Raw genomic sequence first — 18,553 nt, 5'->3', positions numbered from 1 at the left:
GCACACCAGTGTGCCTCAGCACTCTTACCACTGCGTTAGATTATGTATAGAAGGTGTTGACGTATAGTGTGCAGTGCAGTGTGTGCGTAGACAAAGTGTGCTCACGAGCCATAGGAAGTACAGAAACGTCTTAGTTGTGCAACTATCCTTTCACGTGCGTATTATAACATAATAATAATACATAATACATAATTATTGTTGTACAGCCAAACAGCCTAGCATAATTAATAAAGTTACAATACAGCCAGCCAACTTCAATACAGACTCTGGCTTTGGAGCAGCGGGTCTCAGCCATAGACCGTAAAAAAATATGGATGTTACTGTTACTGTTTTTCAGCAATTTCAAATCCGCCATTTTTCTATATCCGGTCTGGAATGCAACCGGAAATTAATGCTATATTGGCTGCAACTGCAGCGAGGGCGGGTCTTCACTCGGTAGAACCAGTAGAAACATACCCTACTTTATAATACATTTTTAAATCAATGGGACCATAATTTACTAAACGCATATCATGATGATTTAAAAAATACTTTAAACTAGCAATTGAAAACATAAAGTGTTTATGAAAAGGTTTACTAAGGTAATAAAATCAAGGGTAAAGTTCGCCCAAAACCTCATTGACTTCTATTGAGATTAAAATGTATTGCAAACGGTAGAAGGTGAAATAGCGACATCTGCTGGGCCACTAATAGGAACAGCAGGCTGAACGAGAACCTGGAAGTGAGCTTCAATTCCAGTGAAGGAGGTTTGCCCATAGAGGTATATGCCCCTTGCCTTCTTGCAGGGCTGCCAACACTCCTGGATCCTGCAGTCTCCTGGATTGGGAGAAGACAGGAGAAACTCCCAAAATTCACCAGAACACAGGAAATTACATCTACTATGTTAAAAGGTTTCTGGGGTGGACCCCCAGACCCCCCGCTTGGGAGGTGTGGTCAGTGCATACAATCATACAGAGATATTAACTTATAAGTAATGAATGGTTATTATCAAAGATGGATCTTACATTGCTTCAGTCATCAAATCAATTTCTGTAGGCCTACCTTTAGCGTTTCAATGGATGAAATTGTACCCATCATTCTTTGATTCTCACAGTCCAAATATTGTAATGTTTATTTTTTTACTATCGATTCATGATCATTGTAATGCAGTCAGAGTCTGTTACTTCTGTGGAACTGTTAATTATAAACACTGTTAGCTTTGTTGTAAACCCTTTCCAGTGAACGTGTATAATATTTATTTTGCAATGTTGACAATACTTACTTACTTATGCCTATCGCTCCTTTTCATGGAGCATAGGCCGTTGACAAATGTTGACAATGCAATGTTATATTGGTGTGTGGGATGTGTGAGGGTGCTGGGGTTGTGGCTTGAGAGGGGGAGGGGTTTCATTGCTTGTTATAAAATAATAATTGTGTCCCCTTCAATTGTTGTTGTTGCAAGGGTATTTTGCCACAGTACATTTGCACATACATGGAATTTAACCTCTGCATTTACGCAACAGAACTATTAGGAGCGGTGGTCCGGGAAGCAGTTAGGGGGTTAAGTAAGTGTCTTGCTCAGGGACATTCTGACACTTAAGACTGGAGACCTTCCGATTCCCAGACAGCCTCTCTACCCACTCAACAGCCGCACTGTATTTAAACACATTAAGGAAACAGGAAATGATTCTTTCACAGCTTCCACTAAACAAATCATTTTAAATGTTATCATTCTCTCTATTTGCCTTGCTCTCCACAGTGAAAATAAAAACATTTGGCTACAAAGTAAATTAAAGATATAAGTAGGTAATAGTTATTCAACGCCCACAGGATTTGCAATTGATATGCTATGTGCACATCCTGTAAAAGCTATTGACACAATCATGTGCATACATCTGATTTGGACACACCTATTCAGATGTACCATTTAAAATGCCTGAACTTATGAACCTCTCCCTATTTATCTAGAGAGCTTAACAGCAGAGAGGGTTTAATCTGTTTCTCTGGTTTTAGCCTATCATATCACTTAACGGCACACCTCTGAAGTCATGGCTACTGTTAGATCATCAAAGTGTAAGCGCTTCTTCGCCAAGCTCTCTCTCTTGCTGATATGTATGCTTGTCTCCTTTTTTCTTTGGCAAACTACCTCTGAGAGGCACCCAGTGACTGACCACCACAGAGTACCACAAGGATACTTTGATGACATGCCAGCCTGCTCGGCCATCGTCCAAGGAGACACAGAGGGCATGAAAGATGAAATTGCTCAACTTCTGGGATCCAAGAAGAGAACTAAGCTCCTATCGGAGGAGTTCTACCTTAACAAAACAAAGGACTGTAAAGCTTATATCGAAAACAGAGCGTTCATCACAGTGCCCCTCAGTGCGGAGGAGAGAGACTTTCCCATTGCCTACTCCATGGTGATCCATGCAAATGTCGAGATGTTCGAGCGACTCCTGCGTGCCGTTTACAACCCTCAGAATGCCTACTGTGTGCATGTGGACCGGAAGTCCTCAGAGGAATTCCAGAAAGCTGTGAGAGCAATTGTTTCCTGTTTCCCTAACGTGTTCATAGCCAGCAAACTAGAAAGTGTGGTTTATGCGTCCTGGTCTCGAGTGCAAGCGGATCTAAACTGCATGAAGGATCTGTTGAAGTCCCCTGTCCAGTGGAGGTATCTGCTCAACACTTGCGGCGCAGACTTCCCCATCAAGACCAATGCCGAGATGGTTCAGGCACTGAAGCTGCTTAATGGGAAGAACCATATGGAGTCTGAGCCCACCAACGACTACAAGAAGGGCCGCTGGCAGTACCATCACAATGTCACCGACACTGTCACCGGGACAGGAATCAAGAAGACCTCCCCCCCAATCAACAGCCCCATGTTCTCAGGCAATGCCTACTTTGTGGTCACTAGAGACTTTGTAGAACACGTGCTGGAGAATAAAGAAATCCAGAATTTTCTGGAGTGGGAGAAGGACACGTATAGCCCAGATGAGCATCTGTGGGCCACTCTATACAGGATGGACTCTGTACCCGGGTCACAGCCTGCCAACAGTAAGTTCGACCTGTCTGACATGAATGCCATTGCCCGCCTGGTAAATTGGTCTTATTTAGCTGGTGATGTAACTAAAGGAGCCCCGTACCCTTCATGCTCTGGAACATATAGAAGAGCAGTGTGTGTGTATGGGGCTGGAGATCTCCAGTGGATGTTTCAACAGCATCACCTCATGGCGAACAAGTTTGACCCGGAAGTTGATGACATTGCTATTAGATGTATAGAGTCAATGCTCCGTTTCAAAGCATTACAAAGTCGGACTTTAGTAGCTGTGCAAAATTCATAAATGCACATTATACAGTAAATACTATTACTTGAAGTCCTTGTGTTATTTTCACTTCTTGTGCTATGTAATTTGACTATGAAGTTTTCTTTCATGGTTACTTAATTTCTATTTTATTCTTCTGGTCGGTTTTGTCTGTTGATGATGTAAGTGAATTTCATTATACGTCCATTCAGCTTTTATTTTTTCTCATGTACATAATATATAATTTCCATTTATTTAGCTGCATTGTACCATTAAGCTTATACTGTACCCGAAGCATTTGATATAGCCTAAGCCTACTGCAGTGGTTCCCAAACTTTTTAGCTCGAGACCCAAAAGAGAAATGTGTCTCCCCGGGACCAAACTAGTGAAAATAGCAGACAAGCTCACAACACATGTGACACGATGTCAGCTTGTAGATCTGCTATTTTCACTTAGAATTTTTGACCCTAATTTATGGAATTTCTTTGTTTTTTTAATGAATTTATTCAATTATTTAAAAAAATGTTTGAATGTTTTTAATTTGATTTTTTTCCAATGTTTTTAATTTATGATTTCTTTCCAGTTTTTAATTTATGATTTCTTTCCAGTTTTTAATTTATGATTTCTTTCCAAAGTTTTTAATTTATGATTTTTACGAAACGAAAATTAAAGGGATATTTACTCGTTACACATAAAAATGTGTCTACAATCCAAATATGGGTCCCAATCCAGTGTTTGGGAAACAGTGGCCTACTGTACAGTAATGTCATAGCTACACTATTTAACTTTCATGTCCTATCCCGGATTTGAACCCAGCTCCCCAACGCAAGTGCTGACATTTTCTATCACTGATCTATTAAAGAAATTTTAATTTGACATTAAGGCAGAACCACTTGATGACAAGTAGGCGTAGTAGTCAAACCAGACCACAGGATATACATGACAAAGAGCAGGGAGAACAAATGCCACCACCCCAAATGTGTGAGTTAAATTAACATACTCTTCCATATAGATTTGTCAAAAGAACATTCAACTCACACACAAAAAAGTGACATAGTGTAGCTAGGTAATAGTATTATTTTTGTAAATATTACAGACGATCTTGAAATCACTATTAGGTCAACAGTGCCATCTACTGGGACAACTAAGGCTTCATCAGCAGCAAATGTACAGTACATAGTATTTTTCAAATACAGCATTGGCAAAAATTTAAATCTATGAATTATGTATAAAATGTATTTTGCACACTTCACAATTTCTGCTACAGTAGCACCATATCTCTTGGTTTTGTCAAGTTCTTGAGATAAGACCCAAAATGCACATTAATAAATATTTACAAAAACAGTTGTGTGGATCCATTGCCCATTTATTTGCAGGAAATAATGTACAAGAATAAGCTCACCAGTAAATCTTCTTCTGTAACATCAACATTGATACATACATGAGTGAACATGTGTGGGTGAACATGAATCATGTTCAGCCTTGACCCAAATCCCTGCTTCAGACCGCAAATTCTCACAAACATTACCTTCCAGCCACAATTCAGAAACAACATTCAAGTGATTGGGAACAGCACAACTTTTTTTTTTCTTTTCTCATTCCCAGGCAGGATTCTTACAAAGAACTTCAGCAGTGAAATTGAACAGTGACGGGGGTGACGTGAAACCTGCTCTAAGAATGCCACTCGGTGGGGTCGGATGACCTAAAACGCAACTGAAATCAGAGCAACCATAAAAAATATATTAATCTTTCTCCTTTGACACCTCTTGAATATAAATATAATATTTAAATGTGATGAAGCCGAACATGCATCAACCGTTGGTATCAAGAGTGCCTTCAATACATTTGTAGATACATACATCGTTGAACAGTAACTACGGAGACAGTATCTAGGTTTGGCTTGATATAGTACATAAAAAGGTTATAAAAATGCTTCAGACAGCACGTGATAGAACTACTGAAGATAAAGCACATGGCACACTAGTAACAACACAGCAGAGAGTTCCACAATGTAACACGCAGCATAGTTTCAAGAGGGCACGTCTCTGACAAAGAGCTAATTATGCTCCAGTTACATCGCATAGAACATCAACATATGAGCGGCTGCTGTCCACATTCTTCTCCATCCTCTTCCTCCAGACGTTGCAGTGCATGACTGAGTTACTCTGGATCAGCAGCGGCTGCTATCTCCACTTTGCTGTCCTGGTCAATGCTGTGAAGAGAACAATGGGCTCATCAGGTGTCTGTGTGAGCGGCACAGAGCCATGCCTAACAGGGCAAGGCTAATTGATCATCACGTTAATAATTCTCTGCTATGGATCCGTTTATCTCCTAGTCCTAATCATTAACCATCATTTTTTTTGTTTACATTTTGTATTTGTTTTGCCTTTTCATGGCTTATACCAAAACAATATGAATTGCCTTTGTGTATATGTGCATTACGAATTCACTTGCTCTTCAATTATCTATCTATTGAAAGTAATTTTCTCAATTTCAGCCGATCCTTGAAACGACTGTTATAACCACATTTATTCCATTTCAGTAAGATTTCAGCTAATGATATAATGAATGCATCTAAGTTGCATGCTGTGCTGTGCTATGCTGTGCAACACAAAAAGAAGATCTACAAGCTCAACGCACTGCAATGTGACAGGTTGTGAACTTATAGATCGGCTATTTTCGGTGCATGAACATGCACGACCAAGTATAAATCAGGCGTAATGAGGCTTCTTGACCAGGTATTATTTGGTGAAGACAAATAATTATACTTTGATCAACTGATGTTTTTCAGCTTAATTTTAGCCACTTCAATCCTAGAACTGACCAAAAATAATAGATTGTATGCATGCTTTAATAGTGTACAATAACTACACCAAACGTCTCCAATAACACTGTGCCACTTGAATTTACATTGTACTTCTATAAAACTCTAATATTTTGACATTAAGTGATAAGAAGTGCCCACGGCTGACATTAGAGTTTCGTTACAATTGAAAAATATCAGTAAGGAGCAGTTTTACAGCAAGTCATGCAGGGAGCTGTGAGAATGGACAAGCCAGGTGTGCAGTGAGGGCTAGTTACTGGAGGGACCATGAAAGGACATGGCGACAGTGCAACCACACACCACAGTGACGTTTGACCACAGTGCATTCACTTCACCCCCTCGAGCAACACAAGCACCAGGAGACGTAAGCGTACTTACCAACCTACCAACCTAGAAGTCCTATTCTAAACCTGTAGTTTTAAAGAAACATTCTAGTAAGTGCTTCTCTAACCAATCACTGACAAAAAAATTATTGTTGTTTTTTTAACTTGTGATAGCAGCATGGTATATAGAGTAACTATTAACGAAACAATAGTTTTGAGGTAAATATAAGTAAACAGAAAATGTAGTGTATAGTAAGCAACATAGATTCGAAGGGAAGGGCAGAAAGACAGGCAAAAAAACACATTGTATGGGGTCTGAGCTGAATTTCAGTTTGTAGAAACAGCCACTTGACAAACACGTAGGTTTAACAGTTAAAACCACTACATTTTCTCATTAAAAGTCACTCAATGATCAGTTGCAGTTGAGTAAATTGTGAGATGGCGGGGAAGACAATTATTGGAAAAAGTAAAATTAAAATACTGGGGTGGATAGTTGCATCGCTAAAAGCCAATCAATCAATTTGTTGTTAGTTTCGTGCAATCAAAATAATTACAAATTTAAAAAACAAAACCTGGCTGAAACCCCTTGGGTGAATATGCATATATACCTTTTACGGGTTTTCCTATTTTTTTCGTCGTCAAACCTTAAAGGGGCAGGGAAATGGGGTTAAGGAATAGAGAAATATACAGCCAACAGAAACCAAGTCAAAAGGAGCATTTTTAAATATCTACGGCACATTCAGCTGCCACGTTAATACATCCAAATGAGGCTAAGCAAAAACAACAGTGGTCTCTGCATTGATTTTCAACATAGTCTTAATACCAAGGCTGTCCAGGAACCTTTCACAAGAAAAATATTTCAATACATGTCAGAAAAGAACAGAGAAGGTGGCAGAATTTTGTCTACTTTAATCACTTGATTAAAGTACACTGATTTATATTTCATAGTACGATATCTGCTATTTCGAAAAGGAATTGAACATTTTTTAAACCATTCATAGTAGCATGATGAACTAAATCTTCTGGATGCATTTCTAATCCTTTCCAAGACTTAGTCAGTCACAGATAAGGTGGCCGAGTGAAACTTGTAAAGCGCTGATGCGTGTCTGAGTGGAGCATACTTACTGTTTGATACACTCTGGTATGGACACGTACTCCATAGGGACCAACTCAGCCAGGTCTGCCAAACTGAACACAAACTTGATTTTCTGGGTAAATTTGGAGCTAAGAAAAATAGCAGGTGTTGTTAAGAACAATGCCCAGTCTTAAAACTATTAAAACATTTCCTCCATGAAATTCCCTTCAATTTCAAGGCTATTATTACCTTATGAATGGTTTTGTGAGTGCCAAGAGGGTGCGAATAAACCAAGAGGGATGAACGATTATCAAGGACTTCAGATTCTTCCTTAACCTGCAGAAAAGGCGCCAGAGCATTAATCATGTGCTGATATGAACAATATTCTCATTATTAAACATGAGCAGAAGGACTATGCGTTTACTCTAAATTGTTAGTAAGGGGGCGATAAGAACGTAGCTTACTTTTGAAAATATGAATGCCTTTTAAATGCGCTACGTGCCATATCTTTGCATAATTTAAAATACAAATAAAACAGCCTGCAGTTTAGAGCTTTATTTGTGTCATATTACAGCAAGTATTGCTGTAGGCACAGCATAATTTGAACATTTATGGTTGTTATAATTTCGGGACTTATGCCCTAACTTGGCCTTTCTGCAGACCACTGGTACACTCTTGCCAAAGGGCCCATGATTGGCCAGAATCATCTTGGTGTGTGCTTTGTTTTGTATAATACTGCATTTCTGTGGGGCCCGGGAACAAGTCAGTTTATTATTATTATAGTGCCTGCAGACTGTCATACGATTTTGGTCGTATGACATGTCAAACTGTGCAATGAGAAAAACGTAAAATCTTGATTACCTACCTTGTCAGACTGCGCAAGTTGAATTCTACTGAATTCTAATGTTTACTGTCACATTGTGCATGAGACTAAGACCTACATCAGCTGACATTTGCCGGGCAATGTTCTGCCTCGAGTAAACAAAACAAAAGGATATGGACCCGGTCTCGACTTGGCAGGAGATGAAAACGTGTCGGCAATTCTCCCAAAGGAGCTGGTAATATGTACACACATGCCATTCTTTTCACAAACAGTCTGCATATAGACTAGCACAGGAGTTGGCAACTAGGTTTGGCGTCGGGACAATTGTTTCCTAAGGCATTAGATGGCGGGCCAGAACATATAATGAAAGGCTAATTTAAGAAATTGATAGTTAAAAAATGTTACTGGAACTCCAAGACAGATATAAGACTCCTGGACTAGCGGATAGATTCCCCATGCTTTACCATACGATCATTTTTCTGGTAATCGTTGCAGGCCATCATAATACAATGATGGCCTTTCCCCTTTATTTTGAACAGTAGCTGTTATAATGATCTCGTGTTGACAATCGTCATGGTACCACAGCTTCACATCGTGATCATGGCCTGAAATTACACTGTGTTAATTAAGGGGTCATGGATATTACCAAAATAGAGATGATCATGGCTGAAATCAAATGCATCAAACATATATATCAACATTATATTGTTGCTGAGAGACCGTTGACTCCACACCACATTATGTAGCAGTTAAGTCAAAAATTATCTTTGGATTAAGGCCACACTTCCTGGTAAAGGCTGAGCATCTTAAAAAAAAACGTTGTGCTTTTCTCAAATATCTTAGTTAATTATTTCTGGGAGTAACATGGGTGAAAGAAAGATTAAGCCCAACTCACCTCCTGTCAATTTGTTGATAACATTTCCTGAGCCAGCCGACGGTGGGCATCTTTTTTCGTGATGTCGCTCCATTCAAATACACTATCATATAGTTCTCAGCGACCAAAAGCTCCAGAGTGCCAATGACATACCTGTGACAGAATAATCCCATTAGCATTGGTTCAATAAAATGCTCTAATGTAGGAAATGGGAAATACTATGCTCAAATAATTCCTCACTTGAAGAGATTGTCCATTATGTAGCTGTAATTTGGTCGATTGCTCTCAGGCATAAAGCAAACGGCAAATACGATAATGGCATTCAACCCATCTCCGTAGTAACCTGCAGAAAAAAACATAATTGCATATTTTTCCACTATTCTCTCTAAAAATGAGGATGACCTGTCAAAGACTATTTTTTGTGGTAACAAAAGAAAACATAACATTGATTGATTGATTACATTATTCGCAGGTTTGTTAACGGTACCAGTAGTGCAGTCAAAGGTTATGCTAAAGGGAAAAATCAGCATGGGTTTCGTTTCCACTGCGGCCCGTAAAAGGCAATGCACTGACCTCCATGGCTGATGACCCTCTTGTAGGGCTCAATAGCCTTCATGTCCACTCGATGTTCCTGGTCTCCGATGCGGAATATCCTCCAGCGTCTGCCCTCCTCTCTCTCCTCTGAGGCAGCATACTCCTGCACCGTTTCCACACCCTTCTGTAGAAGCTCTGTGGTTTTAGGCTTGGGTAGGTCGTCTGGAGGAAAGCAAGATCTATTTAGTCTACACCTTGGATTACTGTGTGCTGCATGTAGGGAAGCTTATTTCTGAATAACTTAATCACATGTGAAGATTCCATGTGTCCCTTTTGCCCAGATTAGGGTCAATATTGTGATTTTATGCAGTGTATTCACACCATTACTGCATGGGACACTTCATAAAACTCGCTCCCTGTTTAGACCGCATCAAAGTGATATTTTGCTTTATACAGCATGGGCAACAAGACAAGTTCAAACAGGAAAAACAAAACTCTATAATTATTATTTCTTTACAATATCGTCAATCAAGGAACAGCACTAATCATGTATCTTTTGAGATGTCACACATGCAGGGTGTAATTTAGGGATATAGTGCAACCCAACAGAATCACGCCTACATTGAGTATAAGTTATTACATATGTAATCAATATCAAATCAACTTTATTTCCTCAATATGTGGCCAAAATGTTGATATAGGACTTCTGATGAAATAAGGTGTCTATCTAACCATTCATCAAATGAATGACATGCAAGGCAATGGTTTTGAGTTCAGCTAACGTATGGGAAGATGTGAAAGTAGATTGCATATTGCTACATTGTAAGTGTAATAACGCCGCAATTAAACAACACTATTGTTCAGTGTTTTTTGGGGTGGAATATTGGAAAAGTAATGTAACCATGTTGTATCTTGATGCTTGGAATAGCTTGTTAATGGCACTGAAAACGAATTAAGATGATATATATATATATATATATATATATATATATATATATATATATATATATATATACACATATATATACACATATACATACATATAATCATAGCATTATTACACAGACAAAGAGCAACTTTGTGACTGACATGTTTCTTTTGATTCAAATACAGGACAAATCATTTAGGGGGGGAAAGGAATGATGACATGCTGCTGACAAAACTTCGAATGAAACAATAAAATAACTTCCTCAACACAAAGACACCACCTGATTTGTTCAAACAATTGATGCACACAAAAGTATGACCGAAGGCACGGCATAATCTGGACATTTCTGGTTGATTAGCTCATGGCTGGTAGAAAACAAAGGGGGGTTGCTGTTCCAGGAGACCTTACCACGCGAACGGCAGAAACCTGGTGCTGGCCTGAGGCCTGTTTCCAGGCAAAGAACGGAAACAATCCTTCCGAGGGACAAAGAGGTAGGCAGCAGAGTGGAAAACACAAAAACAAAAACACAACACATTTTAACTAGACTTCACCGAGTCCACTGCCTCATCAGACTCTTGGAAGAAAGTACGAAATAAGCATGTGGACCTGAGAGGTGGGAGAATGTGGCTGAGAGTTAACCACTTAAACCCTATACTTAGTTGACCGGAGTCCCCCAGGGATCTATACTAGGCTCCCTACTTTTTTCCCTCTACAATGAATATCTTCCAAAAACAGCAGATCTACAAGCTCACAAACCGTTGTGAGCTTGTATATCTGCTATTTAAACCAAATGTTAACCTCAGAATAGGGTTGCAAGGGTTAAAGTATAAACATGAGGTCTGTTGATGACATCTTCTCTGTTTCAGGATGAGAATAAAGCAGAAGAGGCAAGGTCTGCAATTACATACTGTGCATGTCTCCGCAGTAACATCTTTTCATCTTAAGTTGTGACTTCAACAGAAGTCCCACTATGATGGACTATCAAACCTTTCATTGCATCTCAATTTGTAGTTCAGCTCAAGCCTCAAGCTCTAATTGGGCGTTTTGCATAAATACTGTCAACTTCGCTCCTACTCGTATGTTAGAATTGGAGGACATCAAAGCACTGACAAAACAGGCGGATCATCCGAACACAACGCAGTCACTTCATACCTTCCCATTCAAACTCATTGCTGTTGTCTGAGGGTGTGTCTATGTCCTCGAGGTCCAGTTCTGTGCTGTCGTCCAGTTCGTCAGAGAGCAGGGAGCCTTCACTACGGTCCAGGTTGAGGCTGATGTCTGGAGCTGTGAGCCTCTTCTTGGCTTTTTTGCCATGGTTCATGGCATACCCCGGAGCAGCTAAACATCGGAATTACACCAGAAATTACAAATGAGTAACAACCCGTGGTGTAAAGTAACTAAGTACTCAAGTATTTTTACTTTATTGGCGTATTTCCAATTTTCAGTACTTTTACTTCTACTCCACTACATCTCAGAGGCAAATATTGTACTTTTACTCTACTAGAATTATTTGAAAACTTTAGTTACTAGGTTAAATCAAAACCACCTAAGTGGAAAAAGCAGCACTCCAAAATAAATACTGCAAGACAGTGGCTCAGATGTAGTTTCTAATTTTATTGCGAGAAGTGAACGCTAACGCGTTTCGGCTGCAGCCTTCCTCAGAACAGATTAGATAATCTAATCTGCTCTGAGGAAGGCTGCGGCCGAAACGCGTTCACTTCTCGCAATAAAATGAGAAACTACATCTGAGCCACTGTCTTGCAGTATTTATTTTTGAGTGCCGCTTTTTCCACTTAGGTGGTTTTGATTTGAGTTGTAAACATAGCTGAGCACCCACTGCCTAAACTAAGAAGGCATCCAGAGGAAACACACCGGTTTTTCTTCCTTATTTAGTTACTAGTTACTTTGTAGATTTTGATTCTTATTACAAAACCACTTTATATACATTTCGGCCATTTGAAAATAGCCGATCTACTATTTTCAAAATAGTTTTATGCATTTTATACATTTGAAAACTTTGTGATACAGGACATTCAGCATAATAAGTACTTTCTACTTTTGGTACTTTAAGTACATTTTGATACCAATACTTTTGTACTTTTACTCAAGTACATTTTAAATTCCGGACTTTTACTTGTGACAGAGAATTTCTACTCTGGTATTGATACTTTCACTTAAGTAATTTTTTTAAAACTTTTTCCACCACTGGTAACAACCAATGATGATGCTTTCCCAGTATCACTGTAGTGTTGCTCTGCCAACACTCATTTGTTCATTTACCCGTCTCTCCCTCTCCAGAGGTCCCACCAAAAAGCTCATCATCAAGCTCCTCCTCCTCCTCCTCGGGCAGGGGCCTAAACATAAAACCAGTATGAGGTTATAAGGCCACGATGAGTATGCTGGTTTTGGAAGCAGGGATGTTGTATATCAGTGGTTCAGTGGTCAGTGGTAAAACTAAGCATTGAAACTAAGCTTGAAAAAAAAAATCGGTTATATTTTCCATAATGTTAGTTTGCAGAAGCAAGATGTTATAGGCCACAACTTTCAAACATTTAAAAAAAATATGCGTTTTGAGCTTATAGATTGGCCATTTTTGCTATTCAAAATGATCTCTCTCTTTCCAGTGGTTTTACATTATATAATATGACATATAACATGGAGGTACACTGTTGCATTATATAACTAAGTGAAGAAAACGTGACAAGACCGAGGCATACTGAATATAGACAATGTGTCCATGAATATGATGATATCAATTTCAAGTCACATGGCCCAGCACCGTGATGGAATATGGGTGTCACTGATACAATACCTGGGAAAGTCCTCATCCTGCCACTCTTCTTTAAGCTCCACCCCTTCCATTCTTAAACGGGCCTCTGTTGTGAGCACTGACTCCTGGCGCTCCAAACTGGAAAAAAAATACATTTTGTTGATGGCATAACAAAAAAAAGTTAATATCTAGTCTAAGATCGAGAACAAAGGACTTTTATCTTCAACAACCAAAACTATAGTTTCCAACACATAATTGTTGTTTTTGTATGTGCTTATACACTGCAAAAATCAGAGTGTTAATTTAACTCTGATTGCAAATATGTACCTGTGGGGAAAGGGTATAGTTTTATAATGTTATTTACACTCAAAATGTATCCTTACAACCAATTCAAACCAGCAATGTTTTATTTACTAAATGGCTGTGTGAAACATCCGTGTCACCTTCATGTGTACGCTTAGTCCATGTCTACTACAGCTATGACCTAAATAAATAAGAGCCTAAATGGACTTAAGTGAGTGCTGGTATTCCTTTCTACTACAGACCATAAGCAAGCTTCTGGCTGGCTGCCACTTTCAGCGTTACAACCAAAGTGCCTTCCTGATTTTTAAATCCTGAGAGTTAAATGAACACTCAGGAGTGTACGATCCTTAAATGGTCTAAACCAACATTAAGTTGAGTAGAGATACTAGAGAAGCATGATAATATCATGCTTCTGCTCAGCATTTTGCAGGGTGAAGGCATACAGTGCTTGGTAGAGCAATCAATACCCAATTCATAGTTCCCTGCGTTCACAAACAATTCCCTGGGCTTCAAGCTCACCACTGGCTACATAATCAGATCACTGGCTTCTTGAAAAGCTTGGGGGATAAAAGGCAGCGTGTTAAGGGCTTAGCTTGTAAACCATATGGGTATTTATTAATGCTGATTATTGTATCTGTGTCTATGGTATACAGAGCTCCCTTTGATCCGTAAATCACAAACACGACGGTACTTGCACTCTCAGACACAAAAACATCCCAGGCATTCTGCGCTCAAGACATTTCATAACAGTTAGTAGTTTGGTTGTGTATAGCGTTAATCTCCATGTTACACTGGAAATCAGCTGAGAGGGGGAGAAGTGCAACAGGAATGTGGCTCCTTGAAATCAAACCCTCAAAGCCAAAGTGCACTGACTGGACGCATGCATGACATGAAGTCATTCGCACATGGACCCTATCTTAAGAGCCGCCTTACCGTTTATGCCTCAACTCTTTAGGCGTTTTTTACTATTTAGAAAATAGCAATCAACCCCTGCTCCCTTACACCACGATCAGAGAGAGATAGCTCTGTCTGTGTTCAGACCTACAGTCTTTTGTGTGAAATTCAGGCCTGTTTCGTGTGTGTATGTGTACTCAGCCTTCTGTTCAGTACTTATTGTCTCTATCAGGGAAACATTAGGTAAGATTTGGGGTACCCATCCCATTGTCATTACATAATTATTTATGTTAAACACACTAGCTTAAGTGTGAGTGCCACCTCCTGTATTTTTTTTGATAGTTGGTGTAGAAGATTTTGTTTTGTTTAGAGAAGTATTTTTTTGTTCAGTAGTTACTGGGATTTTGGTTTTATGGTTTTTTGATTTGGCACTCAGCCGTCCTGTTTGTTTTTGCTCAGACACCTCATATTCATTTTATCCATGCTTTTCACTGGATTTAATGTTATTGTCCCTTGACCGTCCTAGACCACCAATTAGGGATGTAACAATTAAACCGATAATTATCAAATATGCATACATAATTTTGTGTCTTTTCTTTAAATGAAATGAAGTCAGTCAAACTGTAGTTTAGCTACATTACATTTAACCTGTTTTAGTTTAAAAAAACACTGTGGAACTTGTTTGCTGCTAGCCTTCTGACCTGTAGAGAGTTGAGATGTGCCAAACTGTGGTCCTTGTCAAGCTTGATTGTGCAGAAATGTGAGCTAGACACATTTTTCAAGTCGCTTGTGAGGATATTCACGATTATCTCCAAAATGGAAACGCACCATAAAATTATCCATCTTAAGTCTTTTGTATCATGATAAGATAAAATATTGTATCCTTTCCTAGTTCAGACATTGTCTTATTTGTGAACATAACATTTATTCTAAATGAGTACACTGAAAAATAATTGGTTGATGGTGACTCACAAGGCTGGTAGACCAGTGTCAAATGTCGCTAAATTATTATTTTCTCCCCTTGTCTATATACATGATGGGATTGCTTAGGATGATGATGATGATGGAGGTGGTAGAGATACTATTTGTCAACTACCGAGCTCGTCATATGTATCACAAATGACAGTCCTCCTTCTCAATGACTCAGTCAAAAGTCAGTCCAAGTGATGTGCTGTTGTTCACAGGTAGTCAATCCAAATTATATTAGTCCAGTTATGGCCTGCTACTTAAACCACTAAAACGCAGGGCATACAAATGGGAATGACAACAATTGTAGTGGAGATGAGTCATAATATGTATGGCATTAGAACTGTTAAACCCCAAATCTGATTATAAAGACTACTCATTCATGCTGCCATTGCAGTCAGTCATCCCCTGGCCAAAATAATAGGCTAATCTCCAAACAAAGACACTTGTTGGCAGCAGCGATGAAAGGAAGTAAATTTACCTACATTTGATTGGTGGCTGGCATTCATGTATGCCTTACTGAAGCCAAGTATTAAATTAAGTTAAAGTTAATCACAATCAAATTATCTGGGCTAGGCCTGTGATTCAGTCTACAGTAAACCAGGAAACACTTTTACAGAGTTCTTGAATATTGAGCATACAAGAATCCACAACAACTAGTGTACGTACGCAGTCATAGGAAGTCATCTCTACATTCAAGATGAAAAGATGCCGTTAACATGAAAAAGTCTATCAGCTGCAAGACATTCCACCCTAACCCTACTGTATTGGGGTTTGTCGTTTTGTTTATTATTATTAGGATGAGTGAAAATATGATTTAAGTCCATTTAAGAACACCAAATATCTGCCCCAGACAGCATAGTGTTTAGCAGAGTCTTGGCAGCATCAGGTTTGTTAGAATTGATTAGATATGCACACAGTGGTGGAAAAGAGGTAGACCCTCATAACTCATAAGAAGTTGACAGATTTCCTGGTGGTAGGTGAAAGGTGACATTCATTAGAACTTGGCGTTCTGGGATCGAAGGCCAGATCTAGTCTCACACACGCACCCCCACACAGCCTACCTCATTGGTTCTCAAAGTGGGGTCTGGGGACCCCCAGGGTTCCTTGGGGAGGTTCCAGGGGGTCCCCAGCTAAATTATGAATATAGCATCACAATGATTTTGACCACTTTGACCTTTTACACTGTGGCTATTCAAAAATAGCAGATCTACAAGCTCATAGCGCTATGAGCTTGTAGATCTGCTATTTTTCAACATTTTTTAAAACATTTACTTTTTTTTAACAAATCTTTGCCTTTGGGGATCCCTGGCACAACATATTTTCAATTTGGGGGGGTCCTTGACATGAAAAAGTTTGAGAACCTACTGCCCTACCTTCCCAAAGTTGTGTAAGTTTGGGCGAAGCTCATATCAGGAGTAGAGCTTCTTGCCTCCTCCGATTGTTTACGTCCATTGTCTGGAGGAGTTGTCCTTTCCTGTGGCTGACCTCCTGTTTGGGTTAGGCTCTCTTGGCTCTCTTGAAGTGCCTCCACGCCATTTTCGACGCTGGATGCTGTGCTGAGCTGTAGCTCGTCTAACTCGTTCTCATCCTCCTCCTCATCATCTTCTTCCTCTTCCTCCTCCTCTCCTGAGACCCCAGACGATGAAGGACTTGGAGTCTCTCTATCTTCCAGGTCCTCAGCAGTAGTCCTCCTGGGTGTGTCGGTGTCCAGAACCGTGCCATTGTTCACACTCATATCGCCGACACCCTTCTTCAGCACCACGTCAGTCTCGATCACATCAGAATCCATACGATCGCCTTGTGAAGCTAATACCAGAGTATTACACACTCCCGATTTAAGTGTTTAATTAATCCCCCCCACAAACACCGGATTACCAGTCAACAGTTAGCTAACGTTAGCTACAGTCAGCTTAGACGACATACTTTATTAGCCAAGTAAATAACTCGGTCTAGTTTTCTGTTTGCGGTCTAGACAAGTTGTGTAGATTTGACAAAGAGTTTCGGAGCCAGCGCCTTGTTTTGTTTGATTCCTTTTACTTCTTGTCCTCTTCCTTCCTCCCTGATCCACACAAACTGCGAAAGTGGCCAAAGTTACGCTGCTAGCTCGGCTCGGCTGGCTAATCCTCAGATAACTTCACATTAATCAGCTAGAATCCAAAAGAAACAAGAACATGTCAACTTGCGGGCCACGTATGGCTTTAAGGGCATATGCTAGAGGTCTGTTAACATTGGTTTTACCATTCTGGCTTTCCATAAATCCCAGAAGTGAAGTAACTGTTGTGTTGCTTCTGCTGACCAGCCAGTAGCCCACTCTGCTAATGCTAGTAAGTGCCCTATGTGTGAGTTGCCAGATTAGTTTGACACTTTCCAGTAAATTAGTACTAGTCTTAAACGTCACATAAAAAGGCTATTAAAGAACCACTGGTGGAAAAAGTACTCACATTGTTTACTTAGGTAAAAGTATCAATACCACAATGTAAAAATACATGTAAAAGTTCGGTGTTAAAAAAATGTACTTGAGTGAAAGTTCAAAAGTATCAAAATATACTTAAAGTACCAAAAAGTAAAAGTACTCATAATGCAAAAATGTCCCATTTCAAGTTTTCAAACTGTATAAAAATATTTTGAAAATATCAGATCTACAAGCACACAACACCTTGCATCGCGACGTGTTGTGTGAGCTTGTAGATCGGCTATTTTCAAATAGCCAAAGTTTCAATAGGGCTGTGAAAACAAAGTAAAAACTATCAAACCTGGCATCCTTGTGACCCGTTATGATTGAACCTCTAGGACTGTTCCCACACTGCCCTCTGTTGGTTATGATGATGATGACGATGCATGCATTGCAAATATTTTTTATCTAAGTTGATTTATATGACAAAAAATAAACAAAAAACATACTATGTACAAATTAAATTGGCCGAGGAAGGTGTACAATTACATGGTGTACAGAATGTG

General features: G+C 39.4%; 2 protein-coding genes across 4 annotated transcripts; one reads left to right on the top strand and one right to left on the bottom strand.

Moving 5' to 3' along the window:
• The first annotated feature begins 2,098 nt into the window (after positions 1–2,098).
• gcnt3 (glucosaminyl (N-acetyl) transferase 3, mucin type) lies at positions 2,099–3,318 on the top strand. Its single transcript, XM_080437660.1, has one exon. The coding sequence runs from the start codon at positions 2,184–2,186 to the stop codon at positions 3,315–3,317; it is 1,134 nt and encodes a 377-aa protein (XP_080293786.1). The 5' UTR covers positions 2,099–2,183; the 3' UTR covers position 3,318.
• A 1,294-nt stretch (positions 3,319–4,612) lies between these two features.
• bnip2 (BCL2 interacting protein 2) lies at positions 4,613–17,918 on the bottom strand (the record flags this gene model as incomplete). Of its 3 annotated transcripts, XM_080438794.1 has the most annotated exons (11): positions 16,969–17,918; positions 13,472–13,567; positions 12,940–13,013; positions 11,812–11,997; positions 9,771–9,953; positions 9,438–9,540; positions 9,219–9,350; positions 7,750–7,836; positions 7,551–7,649; positions 7,034–7,069; positions 4,613–5,490 (listed from the first exon to the last, which is right to left on the bottom strand). In XM_080438794.1, the coding sequence occupies exons 1-11, from the start codon at positions 17,382–17,384 to the stop codon at positions 5,439–5,441; spliced, it is 1,464 nt and encodes a 487-aa protein (XP_080294920.1). In that variant the 5' UTR covers positions 17,385–17,918. The 3 variants fall into 3 exon arrangements, with proteins under 3 accessions (XP_080294920.1, XP_080294921.1, XP_080294922.1); XM_080438795.1 differs by lacking the exon at positions 7,034–7,069; XM_080438796.1 differs by lacking the exons at positions 4,613–5,490; positions 7,034–7,069 and having other exon boundaries at positions 7,547–7,649.
• Positions 17,919–18,553: the final 635 nt, after the last annotated feature.

Source organism: Gymnoscopelus braueri (assembly GCF_963280865.1).
Source record: "Gymnoscopelus braueri genome assembly, chromosome: 9".
Taxonomy (NCBI): domain Eukaryota; kingdom Metazoa; phylum Chordata; class Actinopteri; order Myctophiformes; family Myctophidae; genus Gymnoscopelus; species Gymnoscopelus braueri.
This window is presented reverse-complemented; position numbering and strand designations above follow the sequence as displayed.